The sequence below is a fragment of the Mastigoproctus giganteus genome, chromosome 1 (assembly GCF_048544385.1).
Source record: "Mastigoproctus giganteus isolate SK-2022 chromosome 1, ASM4854438v1, whole genome shotgun sequence".
Lineage (NCBI taxonomy): Eukaryota > Metazoa > Arthropoda > Arachnida > Uropygi > Thelyphonidae > Mastigoproctus > Mastigoproctus giganteus.
Genome location: NC_143575.1, coordinates 17,363,571 through 17,385,816, shown reverse-complemented (window position 1 = coordinate 17,385,816; position 22,246 = coordinate 17,363,571). Strand labels below are relative to the sequence as shown.

The 22,246-nt window shown below is 36.2% G+C and overlaps 1 protein-coding gene across 1 annotated transcript in view; it reads left to right on the top strand.

Annotated features, from left to right (window-relative positions):
• The first annotated feature begins 1,437 nt into the window (after window positions 1-1,437).
• The window catches only part of LOC150090589 (dnaJ homolog l(2)tid, mitochondrial-like), a 98,184-nt gene continuing 77,375 nt past the window's right edge, over window positions 1,438-22,246 (top strand). Inside the window, exons 1-2 of the mRNA XM_090378952.1 lie at window positions 1,438-1,658; window positions 3,590-3,765. Of these exons, the coding sequence (XP_090235078.1) occupies window positions 1,538-1,658; window positions 3,590-3,765 (297 nt within the window). The 5' untranslated portion in view covers window positions 1,438-1,537. The remainder of the gene's footprint in view (window positions 1,659-3,589; window positions 3,766-22,246) is intronic.

The window sequence follows — 22,246 nt, the reverse complement described above, 5'->3', positions numbered from 1 at the left end:
GAAAAAGTGTAACATAGCGGGGTGTACGAAGTCAGCAAGCAGTTGACTATAGCGGAGACCAGTGATACGTTGTTCCACATGCACCAGGGGTCAAATTCCTGCCAGTGAAACATGCCCGACACCATACAACCGCTTCCACCGGCCTGCACTTTTGATACCATGCATGATGGATCAAGAGCATCATGTTGTTGACGCCAAATCCGTACACGATCATCCACGGTGTGGAGTAAATAACGTGACTCATCCGGCTAGCACACCTTCTTCCAGTCTTCTAACGTTCAATTTGCATGCTCTTTGCACCAAGCGAGTCTTTTACGCCGATGAACCTTGGTTAGGAGAGGATGCCGTTGAGGTCGTCTGCTGGTATAGCCCATATGTCGAGGGTGCAACGCATGGTCATGGCAGACATTGTTCCGGGTTGGCCCACGTTGTATTGGGTAGTGAACTCTTGAGCAGTGCTGCGTCTATTCGCCTGTACGAGTCGTCGGACCTGGCGCTCACCTTTAACATCAACCTTTCGGTGTCCTTTTCAGTTTTGCCGTCGGTCGTTGTTTGGCCATTTTGACGCCAGTCCTGGTACACTTTAACTACGGCGGCTCTCGAACACCCCACTAGTTTAGCCGTTTGGGAAATCGAGGAACCAGCTCGTCGAGCACCCACAATCTGTCCTTCATCAAAGTCCGATAAATGCTTCCTTTTACCCATCGCGCTTGGAATTTTACTACCTACTGAACCACTGACACCTTATGTATGCTACGTAGGTCGACTAACTGCGCACTCTCCTACCTCACGTGGTCAACGGGTCGCATTCAGGTTTCATAGGGGTGGTTATAATTCAGTGATCACTCAAAATAAGGCCTGACGTAGATCAGTGGTCAGGAGCTAGAGTGCATAGCATGCGTTCCTTGAGTGGATCGGGGTTCAAGTCCGTGACTACTAAATACGATAAATATTTGTATTGACAATTTATTGTAAACTCTACTGACTTGGTTGTCGTGCCGGAGTATAAACAGAAAATTTAAATTAAATTTAATTTAATAGTACTATACAGTACAGTATACCATTATTTCATATAAAATTGAAGTCCATACAGTGTTACCATATTATATCTGTTGTGTTTTATTACATGGCTTAGAATAAGCTCACAGTCAGCTAAGACCACGAGAGCTTCGGTGTTTCTGATTTTTGTATTCTATGGTCGATTCAATGTTTTGTTGGCAGATAAAAAAATGAGAATTTCTTTGAGAGGTGAAAAGCGATTCTCTCTCTTGACACCGTGGGAGTGGAAAATGATGAAAAATAGTGTTTCTTAGCCAGGGTTCAATCAAAACTGTTTTTTTTATTTTTTTTATTCCAGGTGTCGCTGAAATCGATATTTCATCATCAGTAAAGTTTTGGCCGGTGTTGTACGAGTCATAGTTTTTATAATCCTATTTGTCTTATTTTTTCCTTTCTGATGAATTTTCAACTTGTAAAACTGAAAGTATCCAACTGTTTTATTGGCATGTTTGCGCAAACAAAGTAAAAATCAAAAACAATGATTACTAGGACTTACGTGCTTTGTGCTAGATGTGCTGCAAAAATCATACCGTATTTTGAATGCAGATCTAAATGTTCAATTTTGAGGAATATTTCTTGGCACTATTACTCATTTAGTGGTAAGATTTGGCAAAAATTATTCGTATCTTTCGAATTTACAATGACTGATATCTATTGTTTGAAACTCAAACCTTTCCAATCATGGCGAATATACTAATGTTTTTTTGTTATGGACATTTAATTTTTATTTGAGGTTATGTCCATAACAATACAAAGTAGTAAGCGAATAAAGTAAATCAATAAAACTAAATTTTTTAAAATTTAGTTTAATAATATGAATAAATAATAAAATAAAGTGAAGTGCACTCATTTAAAAAAGAATCGTTACAGTATTAGGTGATGAAATCTGAAAAATGGATGCAATGAAACACCGTAAAGGAGTCAGTTTTTTCAGCCCCGTGCCAATTTTGCAGTGGGAAAGAGTAGAATGTCTTGGGGTCTATACACAACAGATGCCACAGTGTTAAATTTTATAGATCATTTACATATGTATTTGAATCTTATGGTAAAAAATTACTCTGAATGAGATTACTTTTATTTTATGAAAACCCCAAACACAAAAGGTATTAGAACCTATAGTACATAGTAGTATGCATGGGTTACAGGTTGAAAAGACAAGATACATGTTGATATTAGACTTTAATTTCTGTAGATTGTAATTTTCAGGAAATACATGTGAAGGAAGGTTGTTCCAGATAATGGAAGTAGGAGGGATAAATGAGAAAAAGTTGGTTTTTTGAGTTTGGAATGTACAGTGAATGGATGCTGGGTGAATGGATTTTTTTTTTTTTTTTTTTTTTTAAGCTTGCTTTCTTGCATCACATGCCTCTACTACTACTATGAGACAGGTAATTAACCTGACTGCACCTTTTGAATAGATTCTAGGAGAGAGGTTCTGTGGGCAAAACCCCAGATGTGAGAACAATATTCCATGGTAGGGCAGATTTGAGATTAGTACAGAGTAAATAGTTGTTTAGAAAAATGTATTACTGAGAGCAAAAACAAAAACCCATTTTTTGGATGCAGAGGAAGCAATATTTGTGATGTGCTTATGTCAAGAGAGATTAAATGTTAGGGTAATTCCTAGTAGAGGTAATGTGATCTTGTCTAGAAATCTGAGTGTTGTCAAAGATGAGCAGTAGTAGACTCTGTTTTGAAAGAAATAAGATAGGACTGAATTTTAGAGAGATTAATTAACTAAGGGTTCTTTGCCCCACTGAAGAATTAGACAGAGATTGGCACCTAAGGACTTGGTGATGGATATGAGAATTTGAAGTGGTTGGTGCAGGACAAGCTTTTTCAAATTGGAAGGTGGAACGTAATGTGCTATCATCAGTAAAACTATGGATAGGATTTACATTTTTTAATTGTATTTTTTTTTATCCTCGCCTTTTTCCCATTATTATATGGGGTCGGCGTTTTTTTATTGTTTTGGCATGCAATTTTTACGGCCGGATGCCCTTCCTGACACCAACCCTCACCCTTTATCCAGGCTGGGAATATGCGGTGGTCATTCAGTGACCTGCCGCATCCTCCGTATTTGGTGGGTACGGGCTCGAACCCCGGTCTAATCAAGAAGCGTGTGCTATGCACTACTGCTCCTGGCTACGGAGGCGCCTAAATTTTTAAATTGGATTAATGGTTTAAATTGTTATCTTTTAGTGAATATAACTCACAAAGGTAATGACTCATTTAGAGTTATGATTTGGGGAAGTAGGTTTATATATCAATCTGGCAGTGTTATTTCTTTCTGTTTATGTTTTTAAGCATTGAATTATGTATCCCAGGTTATAACCATGTTTAATTTTTTAAGAAATTTCATTATGAAGAAATTTTAGTTTTGTTGTTCACCAGGTTGTGAGTTTTTTTGTTTTTTTTTTAATGTACGCAGAAAATAAGTTTCTGAAACTTAATTTCTCAAATTTTTTAAATAATATTGATATAAATTCATTTCTATAAATGTGAACTATATATATTTTCCCTCCTTTAGTAAATCCTTCAGTCTATACGCTAAAGAAAACATACCATCGGGATTTCTATACATCGAGTATAAACAACCCTCGAGATTTCCATACATCAAGTATAAATTCAAAAAGAGACTATTATGAGGTTCTGGGAGTATCTAAAAATGCATCCCTTAAGGATATCAAGAAATCTTATTATCAGGTTAGGCTAATGTATTTACTTTTGTTAATCCAAATTTTTTTTTTTTTTTTTTTTTATCTTTTCAACATAAAATTCACTTTCAGCTTGATACTCCAGAGTAGAATTTGTTAATATGTGAGGTGTGGTCAAAAAAATTAGGGACTGACTCCGTTTCTTGACATGATAGCATTCAACATTCTTGGAGACTCATCTAGATGTAGTAATGTGCTAATCGCCTATTTATTTGTAGTCAGTCGGAATTAGTGCATGTTGAATGGAAGCATTTTGTCACATTACATTTTAAAATGAGTGATTTTACCAATCAGTGAATTTGCATCAAATTTTATTTCAAATTAGGGAAAAATGCAACAGAAACCCAGGAAATATTAAAAACAACTTTTGGAAAAGATGCTATTTGTTCAGGCTTGTCAGTGGTTCTCAAAGTTTAAAGAGGTCACTTATCTGTTGAACACGATCCTCTCTCTATCTGTCCTTCAGCTTCAAAAACCAGTGATTCAATCACTTGTCTTCATGATTTGATCAGAAGTGATTGACATTTGTGTGAAGTTGCTAGTAAAATCGTAATTATCAGTGATTATGCAAAATGCATTTCATTCCCAAAATTTATAAATGAAATGCATTTTGCATAATCACTGATGACCACAGACTGGTGAGTTCTCAAACCTCAGGATCTTTGTTAGAGTGCTGCTGATCCACACTTTGTTTCTTCCATCATTACTGGGGATGAATTGTGGGTGTATGGCAAGAAAAATAAAAAAAGCAAGGCATTTTCAATCAAATGCAAATATTATACTTATCTTGTTTGTTTTCAACTCACAGGGCATTGGTCATTATGAATTTGTCCTTCATGGTTAAACAGCACACCAGGAATACTAAAAAAATAGGGCAAAGGTAAAGAAAGCTCACACGAGAAGCACGCAAAAGTTCGATAAATTTACCAGTAAAAGTACTTTGCCGTAACGGCATTTGTATTGTTGCTCGCTCAGTAAACATATAGTGGGTGTTATCGGTCAGGAGTAGAAATTGAATCCCATGGGAGATTGAAACCATCCCGAAAAAGCGTCAGGGGGTAACCTGTCCTTTTTCTTTAGATTCACTGGTGGACTAGCAGATAATTGTTTATTAAGAAAAAAAAGGCAAAGGTAAAGGAAGCCCACACGAGAAGCACAGCAAACTTCGAAAAAGTTTACTGGTGAAACTACGCTATGAACATTTTTTACGACGCCAGAACTTCCAATATGACTCTGTTCGTGATTCAATTAGTTAATTCAATTAGTGATTCTAAATAAAAAAGGTCAGCTTACCCCCCCCCCCACACTTCGGGAGGGTTTCAAGCTCCCGTGGGATTCAACTTCTACTCCAGACCGATAACACCTACCGTCTGTTTACAGAGTAAGCAATAATACAAATGCCGTTATGGTAAAGTACTTTTACCGGTAAATTTCATCGAACTTTTGCATGCTTCTCGTGTGGGCTTTCTTTACCTTAGCCAAAAATAGTTTTATGTCAGTTGTGTGATGCTGTTTAGAGAAAACAGCCAGGAAATTGGGCATCAGAGAATTAGCACTGAAGAGAACTTGCATACCCCCATGCTTTCTATCCAAGGATTTCTTACAAAGTAGTCCATCACTACGGTCTGTCATTCTCACCAGATTTAGTTTCCTTTGATATATATATATTTATTTTTATCTTCCAAGCTTCAAGTCCCCTTCAATAATCACAGATTACCCTGACTGAGGATTATTCAAGGTACAATGCACAAACTATTAGCAATCCAAAAAGAAGCCTATCAGGAATACTTTCAGAAGTTGCAGAAGTGTTAGAATCAATGGTTGTAGAATAGATGTGCGGAAATTTGCCCTTAGCCAGTGGGTGGTTGATTGCTGGAACAAACTTCCATCTGTCATTGTAAAAGTTGACACCTTAAATAAATTCAAGGCTGAACTAGACAAACTTTTGGAGTGAATGGATGGGTGAAACGGGAAGGTTTTTTTTCTTTTTTTTTTTGGCTGATGCTAAATAAGGTTGCTTTCTTGCATCATATGCCTCTACTAATGCTAATGCCAGTTGGTGTATATGGTGTCAAAGAGAATACTTTGAAAGTTGGTAAGCTTCATCATTTCCCAAATATTAATTCATTACCTAATTTTTGATCACACCTCACATGTTAGTAGACTTTATTTTGCTGCATATTTTTGATAAGTTTATAAGAATTTGGTGGAATCACAAATGTCAGTTTGGATTAGCAATGTCTGTGGAAATTTCTGCAGGTAAAGTGTGGAGTGGTGAGAAGACATTAATTATTTTCTCTTTTGAACTCTGTCAAGAATTTCTGAGGTACTGAACTCTCCCAGGAATTTCTAAGATTATGTATATGGGCGTAAAAATATTCCATAAGGTTCGGTTTTGTTCCATAGTGTAATAATATATACAAATAAAATACATTAGATCATCAGTTATCTGGAATAATTGATGTCGGATGTCTTCCGGATAGCCAAATTTTCCGGATAATTGAACCAGAAAATTTTCCGGATAATTTTTCTGGTAAGATTAAATAAATTTAATATTATTATTTAATTAAATAAATTTGATTAAATTAGATAAAATAAATTTAATCTTACCTTATGATTAAATTAAATAATTAAGATTAATTAAATTTAAAAAAGTTATAAATTAATCTCAGAAAATAGAAACGTCCATCCAGGCATTTTTATGATTTTTATACGAAACAGGAAAATTAGAAAGATTTTTAAATGCTCTCAGTTTTTTCGACTTATCGATAATGAGCATGGACAATCTGTGCATCCCAGTGACATTTGCACACATAGCAATTGTAACTCGCTATTTTCTCATATTAAAACTTGGTGCAGGCATTTCTCTTTTAGTGGCTAGGGTTTTTCTCGGTAATGCTGCTTTCCATAATAAGCCCATCTCATCAACATTATAAACGTTTTCTTTCTCATAATTTGCTTAAATGAAGCGAACTTACTTTTAAAGGACACCGCTGCCAATTCGTCTGCAGAAAGTTTCTCACCTTGAATGTCTAGTTCACGTATACCCTGTCTCAGTTTAAAATTTTTCAGCCAACCTGTGCTTGCCTTAAAATCTTCATTACCTCTTAATTTTCAATTAAAATCCAATGCTTTTTCACACAACATTGAGCCAGACTGGTTCACTTAAACTTCGCTTCTGAAGAAAAAAAAAAAATAAATAAATAAAGTGCACTGTCTAAAACGGCATTTTCAGGTTTTGACATAGTCTTTTTCCTGCTAATTCCTCCTTCACTATCCATAATTGATGCAAATTCTGTTATAGCAGTGGAATTTTTCTTGATGTCCTAAATTGTTGAAGTCCCCATATTAAACTCTTTGAAGAGATTTCCTAAATTTTCATCTTTTCTAATTCTATTAATAATTTCCGTTTTTTATTGCAGTGTTAAACTGTGTTTTCTTTTCTTTTACCTTTTTTTTTTTTTTTTTTTAATGGAAACCCTAAACACGAGAGGTATTAGAACCTATAGTACTTAGTACCATGCTTGGGTTTTAAAAAAATAAAAAAAATTGAGAAAAATAATAAATCACACTGTTTCAGGCCGATATTATTCTTGCCGAATTTGGAGCTAAACTAATCTGAAATACAAGAAAACCCAGTACGGTGTAGTCTCTGTAATATTTTTCTAAAGCACATTTCTGAAGGTCACATAGAATTCTAGAGATCACGACCATAAAATGATAAAAACAGTTTGCAGTTTTCAGTTTATCGGGCTTTTTGTTTGTACAATCTGTTATAAATGGATAGTAAACTCAACTCTCATTTATTATAATCAAAATACAGTTTGCAAACGTGATCATTAAAACCGGTGCTTACTGTACCGCTATTTTCATTAATTTTTTTTCATTAATGAAAAAAAAAAAAAAGGAAGAAAGATCAGCCTTTCAAATTATTCTGGAAAACCGATGTTCTACTGTATCTGTTTATGTGTTGTGCCAGAGAATTAACATGACCATTAACTGCTGAAGGCAATATTTCTGGTATAGCTGAGGCTAGAGGAGTTTATGGCAGATAACAAGATATGTAAATAATAATAAAATGAATTGTATTTACATTGTCAGATATATGCACAAACACCCAGCACATACACTCACATATATATTTAAAAAAAAAATACTACGGGTTGTTGGAAGATAGGATTGGCATCAATAGTTTCCTTATGATATTTGAGGTTTTCAAAAAATAAAAATATAAATAAGGAAAGAACCCATAAAGAAAAACGATTTTATTAGAGAAAGGAATTAATGAAGGCCTCCGCCTAGTATTCCTGAAGGGGGGGAGCAATATGCTAGCCAACAACCTTATTCCAAAACATAAAGGGCCTGTCAAGCATTTGAGAAAACTTTGAAACTGCACAGAATGATTTTATCTAAAGCAGCTACCTCAGTGAAACTGAATTTAAATTTTCTTTCATTGGAGTACAAGAGATGGTATGTTCGTGGCAAATTTTTAGGTTTGCCCACATTAATAGGCAGTATTCCACCAAGAGGAGACTTTTAATGTGAGAGGGTGCACCAGCTGACCAGATTTTAGCATTAGCATTACTTGAGGCATAGCAAACTTATAGAGCATCAGCCAAAACAAAACAAAAAAAAAACCTTCCCATTCCATCCAACCGGTCACTCCAAATGTTTAATTCAGCCTTAAATTTATATAAGCTATCAACTTCCACAACAACAGATGGAAGTCTGTTCCGGCAATCAACTACCTGCTGGCTAAAGGCAAACTTCTGCACATTCATTCTATAACTGTCATTCCTCAATTTGAATCTATGCCCCCCTCAGGTTCTTAATCTGAGCAAGTGGAAGTATTCCATCAGCATTGAGCCTGCTCAAGCCATTCAAGGCCTTGTACACCTCAATCAGATCACCTTGCAGGTGCCTAGTCTCCAGATGCTGCAAATTGCAGAATTTAATCCTCTCTTGGTAAGAGAACCCCTTTGTTCCTCTCACCAATCTTGTTGCCCTTCTCTGTACTCATTCTAGCAACTCTGCATCCTTCCTAAAATGAGGTCTCCAGTCCTGTACACAGTATAAGGAGGTGATTATACAAAGGTATAATCACCTCCTTGTCTCTGCTAGAAAAATTCCTATATATCATTGAAAAAACCCCATGACCTGCTCTGGCAGTCTGTCTGCACTGCTCTGGCAGTCTGTCTGCACTGCTCAGAGAACTTCATATCCGACTGCACAATTACCCCCAGGTCTTTTTCATTCTCCACTTCCCTGAGTGTAGTACCACACAGTTGGTACTTTTCTCTTGGGTTACTGCTACCCATATGCAGTACTTTGCATTTGTCAATATTAAACTTCAGTTGCCACTTCTCAGCCCTTCTACCTAAGTTTTCCAGATCCTGTTGCAGTAGCATACTGGCTTTACTATCATTAACAACCCTGCCAACCTTTGTATCATCTGCAAACTTTGACATTAAGCCTGATATACCTTCATCGATATCCTTAATAATTACACAAAACAACAATAAGCCCAGCAAGAAACCCTGGGGGACTCCACTAATAACATTAGTCCACATAGAGCAGTGTCCATTTATTACCACTCTCTGCCCTCTCCCACTCAGCCATCCCTTTATACATTGCAGCAACTTGCCCTTAATGCCATACTGCTCCAATTTGTACAGCAATCTTCCATGTGCAACAGTATCAAAAGCTTTTCTGAAATTCAGTATATGATATCAAAATTATTTTTTGCATCCAGTTCCTTTGTGACCACACTGCATTATTTTCCTATCAAATTGGTCAGACAAGACTTCCCCTTAACAAACCCATGCTGTGTCTGAACTATTACTGCAGTCTTGTCTAGGTGATCCTGCATCACTTCTTTAAAACCCCGAACTGGTCCACCTTTTTTTTAACTCTACTTTAACCCTAACTTGAAAGTTGCCCCTCCTGAAAAAAACAAGTAATTTCCATAATTTCTACTCAATTTACAAAATTGAAACTCCCAATATACATAAACAGAAGTATATTCTTTGATTTCCTACCTTTAGCGCTCAGCAAAAACTATTAATTTACTCTAAAACAGCAAAAATGTACGATCACATTTCAATTTACTAAATTTTGATGTCGGCAAAACAAGATCCAAGCTTTGAAAATAAAACGAGTTATATCATTAGTTCAAAAATTCGCGCGTCATCTGGACGCCTCTGGCTAAAACGAATCAACGCAAGCGGAGAGATAATTGACTGATCGAGCTTACGTCAATTAGCGTTACCAAGGTGATCCAAGGAGAACGTAAAAATGTAAACGATTTTCGTGGAAAACAAACAGTTGAGCATCATTACACTAATTTGCATAGCTCTCCCGCATGGCTCTCTCACAACAGTTTGCTTTACTGGTTTTCGTAATTGTTGTACGAAAGAATTGCAACGAATTTTTGAAAAACAAAAATATCTTTTCTTCTCTTCAGTATGTATTGTATCTACTAACAAAATATCAAGGAAATTCATCTATTGGAAGCCATACTGGAAACGGAAGGAAAACAGAAGAAAAAACTGATCACCACAATGCGCAATTACAATAAAGCCAACTTTTTTTTTTTCAAAAAAAAAAAGTTGGCTTTATTGTAATTGTTTTTAGAGAACTAAATCAGATATTTCCTCGATACCATCAAAAATTGTTCATTGTGAACACACGCCCGAAATATTCAGCACAAAGAGTCATATGTTTCGATGCTTGAATTCAGTTTCACAACAGATGCTAATAAGTCAGCTTCAACGTAGGACGCCTAAGTCCTACAGTGAAGCCGATTAGCTTTTTCGTAATTATTTTCAGGAACAATAGTTTGAACAATCCCTCTGGAAATATTAGCGAGTGAATTGCATTATGCATTTCAAAAATCGCTGTATAGCTTGTCCCTGAATGCAAATAGCTTCTTTTGAGTGAGCGCCCTTGTACAGATGTTTTATTGCGGACAGTTCCTTCCAGTCAGTAAAAATCATCAGTAGTCGTCCTTTATTATACCTATAAAGTAATTCGTTATGTTGGGGGAAACGGTTTGTGCTCCTAATTGATGTAGCAATTTCGAATTTTGGCAAAGTGTATTATTTGAACACAACCTACATTAGAAGGTCACTAAAAGAGTTGATAATTGGTGGGCAGCATTCCGACAAACAAATTCCATTTATATTCCGGGATGACCTCTCTCTCTCTATTTCGGGATCTTTGACCACAAGGAGGGAGACTGCTAAATGCGGTCACCGACCGCATTTAGCAGTCAGCGACCCATCTGCCAAAAATCACAGAAAAACAAGAGAAGTGATGGGGAGAAAATATATTTTTTCAGCGGGGTTATCTGTTTATTGTAGCTAGAACAGCTTTATGACCGTGGATAGTGAATTTATTCCGCTTCTGTACTAAATATGAATTTCTCCCTTTGTGATGACATCAAAGCGTAACAAGCAAATATCTTCTAACAATAGGTTTTGAGCAGCCGTTAGTCGTAATCTGTTAGCTTTGAATTGTTATAAATATTGCAGTTTTGTGAAGAATACACAGTTCAAGAAAGAACGTTATTCATAGCGGATGATTTTTTTCTTTCCTTTTATGCACAAGTTTTCGAAGTTTATAACGCAACTATAAATAAATACTTTCTCGAAATTTCGTTACAAGATCAAACCCAGGAAACTGCTGTTCCGATATTGTTTACTAAAAATAATTACAATAAAGCAAACTTTTTTGTTTTCATAAAATGCGCTTTGCAGTGTTATCAGTTTTACAGTTTTGTCCGGTTTACAACAGATGAATTTCCTTGATCTTCTGTTCGTAGGAGCAATACACGTTGAAGAAAGGAAATACGATCTGTTCGCCTTTCAAAAACACTGCTACTCAACTAAAAGTATTTACCTACCTTCCCTTCCCTTCCCTTCAATATTCGACGTAACTTTACGGGCGACGGTGTGACGTAGCCAACGGTTTTCTCACGCTCCGCGCCACGAAAACAATTTCGCTCTGTAAAGAGAAACTCCCCCTCCAAAAGAAACGAACGAATCAAGTGTCATGTTTCATAAGCCATAGGCAAATTAGGTGGGTTTAATGCACACTTGATGTCACATTTTTGTAAATTTCGTGAAATTCAATAGAAGATTTTGAAAATTGAAGTGGGAAAATTCAAGAAAACAGTTCTGGCTCCAACTATAGCGAGTTTCAGCTATGTAAGTAGAGTAAAAATTATAGAATTTATTAGTTGTAATTTGATCTGGGTAGATATTTACCCAGGGGATCGGATCAGTGTTAAGTGACTCCAGTTCAAATAGCAAAGCTTAGTAAACGGTACTCACCTTAGATAATCTGCAGTTGTTACTTGAGGTAGAATGGATGAATAATTTTGGGGTTTAAGAGATTTTGAATAATTTAGAGTTTAAATGAGTTAATTAGTAAGGATACAGAATTAAAAATTAAAAACGGAATTAAAATATACTCAAGGAAGTAGAAGTGCACATATCCGTCCCTGGTTGTCATTGAAGAATTAATTGATTAAAATATATGAAACCGGTGAAGCCAAAAGTCATAACGACTGACTTTCGTTTTTTTAACGTCTTCAGTTGGCAATACTAATTGAGGAGAGAATGCGTGTTTTTAAAGAACTTCTATGTTCCCGTGATGCTCTTTGTGACATGCGGGAATCTTAGGTGCATGAGATTCCCAACCGGGGAAAGGCTGGAGGGTAGTTTCGCATTTATGACATTTAATTTGGAGTGATGACGGAACCATTCTATAATAAGGGCATCGTATTGAAAAATTTTGCAACTAGGTTTTAATTTTATGATGGTAATGGATGAATCAACTAAAGGGGTGTGGTTGTGGGAATGTACGTGTAGTGTAAGTCGTGTCAGTACTGGATTGCCCTGTTCTGAAACTGTTGTAATGGTAATAAGCCCGTGTGTTAGAAGTTTTTGTGGAACCGTACTTGGTAGTGGTGCTCCCGATGTAGCAGGCATTGCAATTTTGCTGACATTTGATTAAATATACAATATTATTCATGTCATTTATTGGGTATTTATATGTTTCTTTAGCCGACCGGGCTAGCCGAGTGGGTAAAGTACCTGCCCGGCAACCCAAAGGTCGCGGGTTCGATTCCCGCCTCGGGCTTGGATCAAAGTACTGCAAAAACCTTGGGAGGTGCAATATGGCCACAGAAGCCGATGCGCCAACAACTACCAAATCAAAAAAAAAAAAAAAAAATATATGTTTCTTTGTATGTATTAAATAGTGACCCAAGTTTGTTATATGAGGAAAATATAAGTGTAATGTCAGTGCCTGTGAACACTTGACGGAATTGTCTGGTGAGACTACTGTGATAAGGGAGAATGATGCGCGTGCTCCCTTTTGTGTTGTGTTTGGGTGAACTATTGGTGTTATTTTTGGCGACGGAAATAATGTGTTGGATTAATTGGAACAGGTATTTCCTGGACATGAACTTTTTTGTAAGATATTGTAGTTCAACAGATAAGTCATCTTGTGAAGAGCTGTATTTAATAACATTGTGAATTTGGTTATAAAGAACAGCTTTTTTTGTGCTAAGTGGGTGGTGTGATTCAAAGTGTAGATATTTACCTATGTGTATATTTTTCCTAAAAATCTTGGTTCCCAGTTTGGTGCCTGTTTTGTATATTATGAGGTTAAGGAAATTGATTTGTTTGTTAATTTCTGTTTCAAGTGTGTATTTTAGTCTATCATGTATTGAGTTGAATTCAATAAAAATATTATCAATTGTAGTTCTATTTCCTATTATAAGTATGTCGTCTGCATAACGTATATATAGTGTAATCCCTGAAGGGTAAGGCTGTGGTATTTGGTTTTCTATGGTTGCTAAATAAATCTCAGATAAGGGGGCAGAAATTTCTAGACCCATGGGTAGTCCGAATGTTTGTTGAAATATTTGGTTATGGAACCAGAAGTGTCTAGCATCCAGTAAAAACGAAGTAAGTTCTAAGATATTTTTGATGGATAGAGAGGTGCGGTTGATTAAAGTATTGTCTGTCATTAGGAATTCTCGTAAGGCTTGTAGTGTAAATGGTAAGTGTACATTTGTATATAAAGAAACAACGTCAAAAGACACTAAGATGTCTTCACTGGAAATTATGGTAGTATAATTTCCCACTGGAAACCAAATACTACAGCCTTACCCTTCAGGGATTAGCATTAGCATTAGTAGAGGCATTTGATGCAAGAAAGCAAGCTTATGCAGCATCAGCCAAAAAAAAAAAAAAAAAAAAACCCACTTCCACTTCACCCCTCTGTTCGTTCAAAATACCTGTCCAGCTGAGCCTTAAACTTATTTAGGCTATCAACCTCCACTACAAGGGATGGAAGTCTGTTCCACCAACCAACCACCCGCTGGCTAAAGGCAAATTTCCGCACGTCTATCCTACATCTGTCTTTCCTCAATTTGAATTTATGCCCTCTCAGGTGATTATTCTGAGCAAGAGGAAGAATCCCATCAGCATTGAGCATGCTTAAACCATTCAAGGCTTTATACACCTCTATCAGATCACCTCGCTGGTGCCTAGTCTCCAGACACTGTAGTTTGCAAAACTTAAGCCTTTCTTCGTAAGAGCACCCCTTTGTTCCATTCACTACTCTTGTTGCCCTTCTCTGTACTCGTTCCAGCAGCTCTACATCCTTCTTGAAATGAGGCCTCCAGGCCTGTATACAGTACTCTAGGTGTGGTCTGACCATTGCCTTATACAAGGGAATAATCACCTCCTTATCCCTGCTAGAAAAATTCCTATATATCATTGACAATACACCATGAGCTACTCTTGCAGCCCGTCTGCACTGCTCAGAGAACTTCATATCTGCCTGCACAACCACCCCCAAGTCCCTTTCATTCTCTACCACTGTCAGTGTAGTACCACAGAGTTGATACGTTGCTCTGGGGTTGCTGTTTCCCATGTATAGTACTTTACATTTGTCAATGTTAAACTTCATTTGCCACCTCTCAGCCCATCTGCTCAACCTTTCCAGATCCTGTTGCAGCAGCATAGTGTCAGTAGTATCCTTGACAACCCTGCCAACCTTTGTATCGTCTGCAAACTTGGACATTAAGCTTGATATACCATCATCAATATCATTTATAAATACAGAAAACAATAATGGACCCAACACTGAGCCCTGAGGGACTCCACTAATAACATTAGTCCACGATGAGCAGTGTCCATTGATTACCACTCTCTGTCTTCTCCCCCTCAACCACCCCTTTATCCATAGCAGCAATTTGCCTCCAATGTCACACTGCTCCAATTTGTGTAGCAGTCTTCCATGTGCAACAGTATCAAAAGCCTTTCTAAGATCCAAGTATATAATATCAAAGCTATTCCCTGCATCCAGTTCTTTTGTGACTGCATCATAATATGCAATCAAATTGGTCAGGCAAGACTTCCCCTTAACAAAACCATGGTGTGTCCGAGCTATAACTGAAGTCTTGTCTAAACTATTATATATGTTTATTAAACTATTAAACTATATATACGTTATGCAGACAACATACTTATAATAGGAAATAGAACTACAATTGATAATCTTTTTATTAAATTCAACTCAATACATGATAGACTAAAATACACACTTGAAACAGAAATTAACAAACAAATCGATTTCTTTAACCTCACAATATACAAAACAGGCACCAAACTGGGAACCAAGATTTTTAGGAAAAATACACACACAGGTAAATATCTACACTATGAATCACACCACCCACTTAGCACAAAAAAAGCTGTTCTTTGTAACCAACGCTATTAAATACAGCTCACAACGCTATTAAATACAGCTCTTCACAAGATGACTTATCTGTTGAACTACAATATCTTACAAAAAAGTTCATGTCCAGGAAATACCCGTTCCAATTAATCCAACACATTATTTCCGTCGCCAAAAATAACACCAATAGTTCACCCAAACACAACACAAAAGGGAGCACGCGCATCACACTCTCTCTTATCACAGTAGTCTCGCCAGACAATTCAGTCAAGTGTTCACAGGCACTGACATTACACTTATATTTTCCTCATATAACAAACTTGGGTCACTATTTAATACATACAAAGAAACATATAAATACCCAATAAATGACATGAATAATATTGTATATTTAATCAAATGTCAGCAAAATTGCAATGCCTGCTACATCGGAAGCACCACTACCAAGTATGGTTCCACAAAAACCTCTAACACACGGGCTTATTACCATTACAACAGTTTCAGAACAGGGCAATCCAGTACTGACACGACTTACACTACACGTACATTCCCACAACCACACCCCTTTAGTTGATTCAGCCATTACCATCATAAAATTAAAATCTAGTTACAAAATTTTTCAATACAATGCCCTTATTATAGAATGGTTCCGCCATCACTCCAAATTAAATGTCATAAATGTGAAACTACCCTCTAACCTTTCCCCGGTCTGGAATCTCATGCACCTAAGATTCCCGCATGTCACAAAGAGCATCACAGGAACATAGAAGTTCTTTAAAAACACACGTTCTCTACTCACTTAGTATTGCCAACTGAAGACGTTTAAAAAACGAAAGTCAGTCGTTATGACTTTTGGCTTCACCAGTTTCATATATTTTAACCAATTAATTCTTCAATGACAACCAGGGACAGAGTAGACCGGAGTTCGAGCCCGTCACCACCAAATATGGAGGATGCGGAGCAATATGGCCTTAGTTGCTAATGCTCCTAAAAAAAAAAAAAAAAAAAAAACCAAACAAACAGGGACGGAGTTGTGCCCTTCTACTTCCTTGAGCATATTTTAATTTCGTTTTTAATTTTTAATTCCGTATCCTTACTAATTAACTCATTTAAACTCTAAATTATTCAAAACCTCTTAAACCCCAAAATTATTCATCCATCCTACCTGAAGTAACAACTGCAGATTATCTAAGGTGAGTACCATTTACTAAGCTTTGCTATTTGAACTTGAGTCCAATCATATCGGTACTTTAACAAATCTTATAACTTATCTAATTGCCAGTGACTCCATTATTTTCCCCGGAACAGAAGTTAAACTAACAGGTCTATAATTATTTGCGTCACCATTTGAACCCCCTTTGTGCATTGGGGATACATTTGCACATCTCCAGTCTATGGGGACATCCCCTGAATCTAAGGATGCCCTCATAATTATTGCTAAGGGTTTACCTTACTTCTCTTGCTGCCTCCTTCAATATAATTGGATAGATTCCATCTGTCCCAGTTGCCTTTTTTATGTTTAACTTCAACAATTTCTCCTCCACTTTGCTCTCCAATATTACAAAATAATTTAGCTCCCTTTTAGAGTTTAGTAAACTTCTGTCCTCCCCTTCCTTACAGAATTCCTCATGTGTGAATGTAGATGCAAAATACTCATTCACTTTGTCAGCTATCTGAGCAGGATCATCAACAGTCGAACCACCAACATCAAGTGGACCAATCTGATTCATCCCCTTCCTTCTAGAGTTTACATAAGTAAAGAAGTCTTTGTTGTTTTTCTTTGCATCCTTTGGCAAGGATTTCTTGTAATCAGCCTTCGCTTGCCTAACCTCCTTTGTGACTTGTTTACAGACTACTTTATATCTGCCATAGGCTTCTGCATCACCTGATAATTTATGTGCATTCCACGCATTTTTCTTCTCAGTCGTGAGCCTCAGTTCATCTGACATCCATTTAGGTCTAAATTTTGAACAGTATTTCTTAATTGGTATGAAAAGCCTAGTAGCTTCCAAGATTAATTCCTTGAAGGCTTCCCATTTAGAATTCACTGTTTTTAACATCATCAGTTGATCTTACCCTATAGAATTTAAAAACTGCCTGAGACCACTGTAGTGACCTTTACGAAAACAAAAACCCTTCCCTTTACCCTTGATGGTAGTTACATCTTTAAGTAAATCCCACATCAGTAAACTGTGATCACAGTCACCTAGTGGTTCCTGTTGTTGGTGCATTATAGCATAGGTTGCTGTTGCACCAGTAAACCCCAAATCGAACCTAGTGGTTCCTTTATCTGCAAAATCTTAATGCATGAATAATCACTGCTGATAATCAGATCAAGAGTATTACTTCCTCTGGTTGCTCCTCGAACATGTTGCTGTAGAAAACAATCCTCCAGTAAATCCACAAAAGTCTTTCTAGCATGCGAGTGGCCAATCCACGAATTCCAGTCAATATCTGGAAAGTTAAAGTCCCCTATTACAAGACATTCTGACTTACTAACCCACTCTATTTCTCTGCACAACTGTTCGTTGTACTTATCAGAGTCATTAGGCCTGTAACACACTCCTACTCTCATTTTCCCTTTCCCAGTGTTTGTCACACCAAACAGACTTAACGTTGCACTGTCCACTCATGTCAACTGGATGCACTTCCTTAGATTTTGTGTTTCTTAACTAACAGCATAACCCCTCCTCCCTTCCTATCCTGTCTAACCTTTCTGTACACAGCGTGCGAGTGGCCAAATCCAAAGTTCCAGTCAATATCTGGAAGGTTAAAATCCCCCATTATAAGACATTCTGATTTACTGGCACGCTATTTCTCTGCACAATTGTTCGTTGTACTCATCAGAGTCATTAGGCCTATAACACACTCCTACTCTCATTTTCCCTTTACCAGTGTTTATGTCACACCAAATTGACTCAACATCCACTGTCCACCCATGTCAACTGGATGTGCTTCCTTAGGTTTTGTGTTTCTAGTAGCATATAGCACAGTAGAGAGAAGATAGGCTTTTATATCATGTTGGATGATAACCAGATTGGAGACACTAAAAGAACTGCTGTCATGCTATCCACGTTTTAATGGGATACAACAATCTTTGGCTTTTATATTACAGTACATATAATCTGAACTACATTCATTGTATGTATAAGCAGAAATATATATACTTGCCTTTTATTATTTTTTATTTAATAATCTATAAAAGGTTCAGCAGTGATTTTATTTTTGACTGCTGAATATACACAATGCCAGCCACAAGCATGCTCAACGAGTTCTGTCAAACAGGGCCCCATGCTTAAATGGTCAATTTTAATGTTTAATTTTTAAACATTCCCTGTATTAACTAACAAGAAACTATGTTTCTTGTTAGTTAACTTGTAGAAACTATGTGCTATACATATAAACTCTAATTTATATTGCATGTGAGATCTCATTTATCATACTCTATACTCAGCAATATACACAGCAGTTATAGCCTTGTTTACAGTGTGAAATTTGAATCAACTACTGTTATTTTCAATGCCATTACTTATAGAAGGACAACAGTCTTGGAGAGAACAGCTGTAAGTTTTTTTGAGCATTGAAATTCAGACTTCGGAAACGTGAATTTTTTGGAAAAGGCAGAAGCGAAAGTGGTTTTCATTTTCTGAAGTAATTGTTATTGTCTAAAAAATTGGATGACTAAAGTCAGTATGTAATTTAAGTGGTATGTATTGTTACAAAGTTATTTAACTGTGTTAAAGTTTAGGATAGAAAAATATGTTACCTTATGTTAAATATGTTAAAGGTTTAGAACCATTTGTAACTGCTCAGGCCACAGTGAAAGGTATTGGAATGCAGCTGTTATGATATTAAATATTTTTGTATATTGCAATTGAACTTTGGTCTACTGACCTTACATTCCAGTTTTTAAGCTTAGAGAAGTGGACTTCACAGCACAGTTATAGAGATATTCTGAAGATGGGCATGAATAGAAGTAAAAGTGGCAGATTTTTGAAAAAATTATAGATTTCAATGAAAGCTTTGATATAAGAACATAAGAAGAATATATTAATATAAGAATACATACTGGATGCTTCTTAGTTTAAAAGCTTATAATGTAATTTCTGAGTTTTAAATATAAAATATAAGCATCATGTAGTGTATTAACACATTAAAGCAAACATGCTGAATTGTAATATTATATTGAATTAAAGAAGGTTGACCACCTCAGTTTTAGTATTCAGATGTATTTGTTTTGAATAGTGGTTCTCAAATTTATTTTGTCCCACAACTGTATGGTTCTCTCAGCTCCTGTGTTTCCCTCCACTGAAGGTCCTTCCCTCTCTTGAAACCCTCCCCCTTTTCTTTCTATTGCCAATTCTAGGAGCTTAATTTGAAGCATAATTTTAGTGTGACAATTATTGCAACTCCACATAAAAGGGCTCACAACCTTCCACTGTGATGGTTGTGACCTGCAGCCACAACAGAATTTTTCCATTCATTGTAAAAAGTTTTGTTTAAACTCTTTGAAACAGTCCTTCAGAATTTCTAATGAATTGACTGTCTGTCTGTATAAATTGACTGTCTGTTAAGTTAAAATATAAGCAGGCAAATAAAGAAAATATAGGGTGTCCCAAAAACTGGACAACTTCATAAATTCATTATAAAAAGAAAAGGCCCCGAGTGCCAAGCAAATCTTGAAGCCAAGCGATCTTCTGTGCTATATCTACTGTGATTCATAGAGCGACTGAGTTTTTCCTTGTTTATTTCGGTTTAAAAGTCTTTCTGTTAATTAGCTCTACTTTTTAAAAGTATAAAAAGAGAGCCAGAAAAAGGAAAGTACCTTTTTCTTTATTATATACTAACCATACTAACTGCTATGCTTGGCCACAAGTGGCACTGTTCCCGCCTCCCCGTGGTGGGGCCAGTAACCTGGGTGGAAAAGGTAATCCCTCAGGGTGAAAAGGAGCCGACATGGATAAAGAAAATTATCCAGCCGTAGAGCCTTTGAGCTCAAATACCATAGGTTGGTATAATTCTGATGAAGGTAATGTGCAACATAAGTGCTTAAAAAAAGACAGTCACCACCCTGAGTATCCAACTTTCCTGATTATCCATTCCTCAACTAGTGAGCAAATTCTCCATTTATAATACAGAGATATTTAGAAAATGCTGCTGGATCACTTAAAATGGTCAAAAGGTTACAGTCAGGGGATTTACTTGTGGAAACTACACAGTCAAAACATTCAGAATTATTGTTAAAGGTGACAACATTTGGTGGAATTCCTGTTAAAATCTCTCCCCACACAACCCTAAATACAGGCAGTTCTCGCTTTACGAGTTTTTTTCCCCAAGTATCAAGTATCAACAAAATCGAAAATATGAACATTAATTGCAAAAAATGAATGTTAAACTTTCATAAATACTGTATTCCAAACCATGTGCATAGCTATACAATACAGTGTACCCCGCTTTATGATATTAATCAGTTCTAGAGACACCATTGTATCGTTAAAATATTGTAATGTGAACCCAAAACACATTGTTTTTTGGTAATTCGTTTCAAGATCTCGGAAGTTTTTTGTATAACTAAGCTGTTTATCTCTCTAAAATGTCATTTTTAAGGCCACGAGTGTGACCTTAAGGCCATATAAAAGGTCGTGAGCGTGGTTTGTAAATTGTATTAGTTACCAATTCAAATCAGTCAAATGCACTACACTTTCATCGTTATAATGTGTTCCGTTATAAGAATAAATTTTAAATGCCTTTGTGATATTTTTCTAAAGCACATTTCTGGAGGTCACGATCATAAAACAATTTGCACTTTCCGGTTTATTGGACTTTTCCGTTACTGCAAGCAATTATAAATGGGTAGTAAACTCCATGTTATTGCATTTGCAAAAATATCGATAGACGGAATTGTGTGGTTTTTATGTTATTATGGTGAAATGTGTTTCCTCTTTACTGAAATCTTCAATTGTATAAAAACATAAATAAATTTTCAGAATCTTCTCTTCATTCCTTTTTTTTTTTTTTTTTTAAGCTTTGTGAAATTGTTACTCTGTGAAAATCATGTTAGTTGCAATTTGTGCATTCCGTTAAAAAATGCTTATACGTGCTATTTGAAATTTATAAAGAAAGAGAAGATTATCATGGAAACAAGTGCCTCTTGAAGCATTTCTGAAGAAGATGACTCCTTGTGCAACAAACCAATGAGTGCTGAGCCAATAATGAGTGATCAACGAGTGTGCATTTAGTCAATGATGATGAAGAATCAACATTCTTTAACATTTGTAAGTCGTAAATAATTTCTCTATTATTATAAGTTGCTTGATTTTACAGGCTACGTTTTCATTTCTTTCGATAAATCAGTCATTGTTTAAAGACAAACTAATTAGCTAACTAATTTCATTGTTGAGAATGTAACCCCTATTTTTAACCTTATGTCTATGGGAAATGAATTCCCACTTTACGAGCACATGCTAGGAACGAATTAACTCGTAAAGTTGAGAACTACCTGTAGTTCCAAAGGTGTTATCTCTGAGTGGGATCTATTGAACTAAAAGATCAAAAGGTCATACAAGCTAAGAGAATTCTGACTTGTAGGGATGGCAATCTCATTCCAATCCGTAGTGTAATTGAACTCAATACTCCAAATTACTCCAATTCAATACTCCAAACTTACCAAATACTGTTAAAGCTAGTTATCTAAATTGCCATATGCCAAGTGC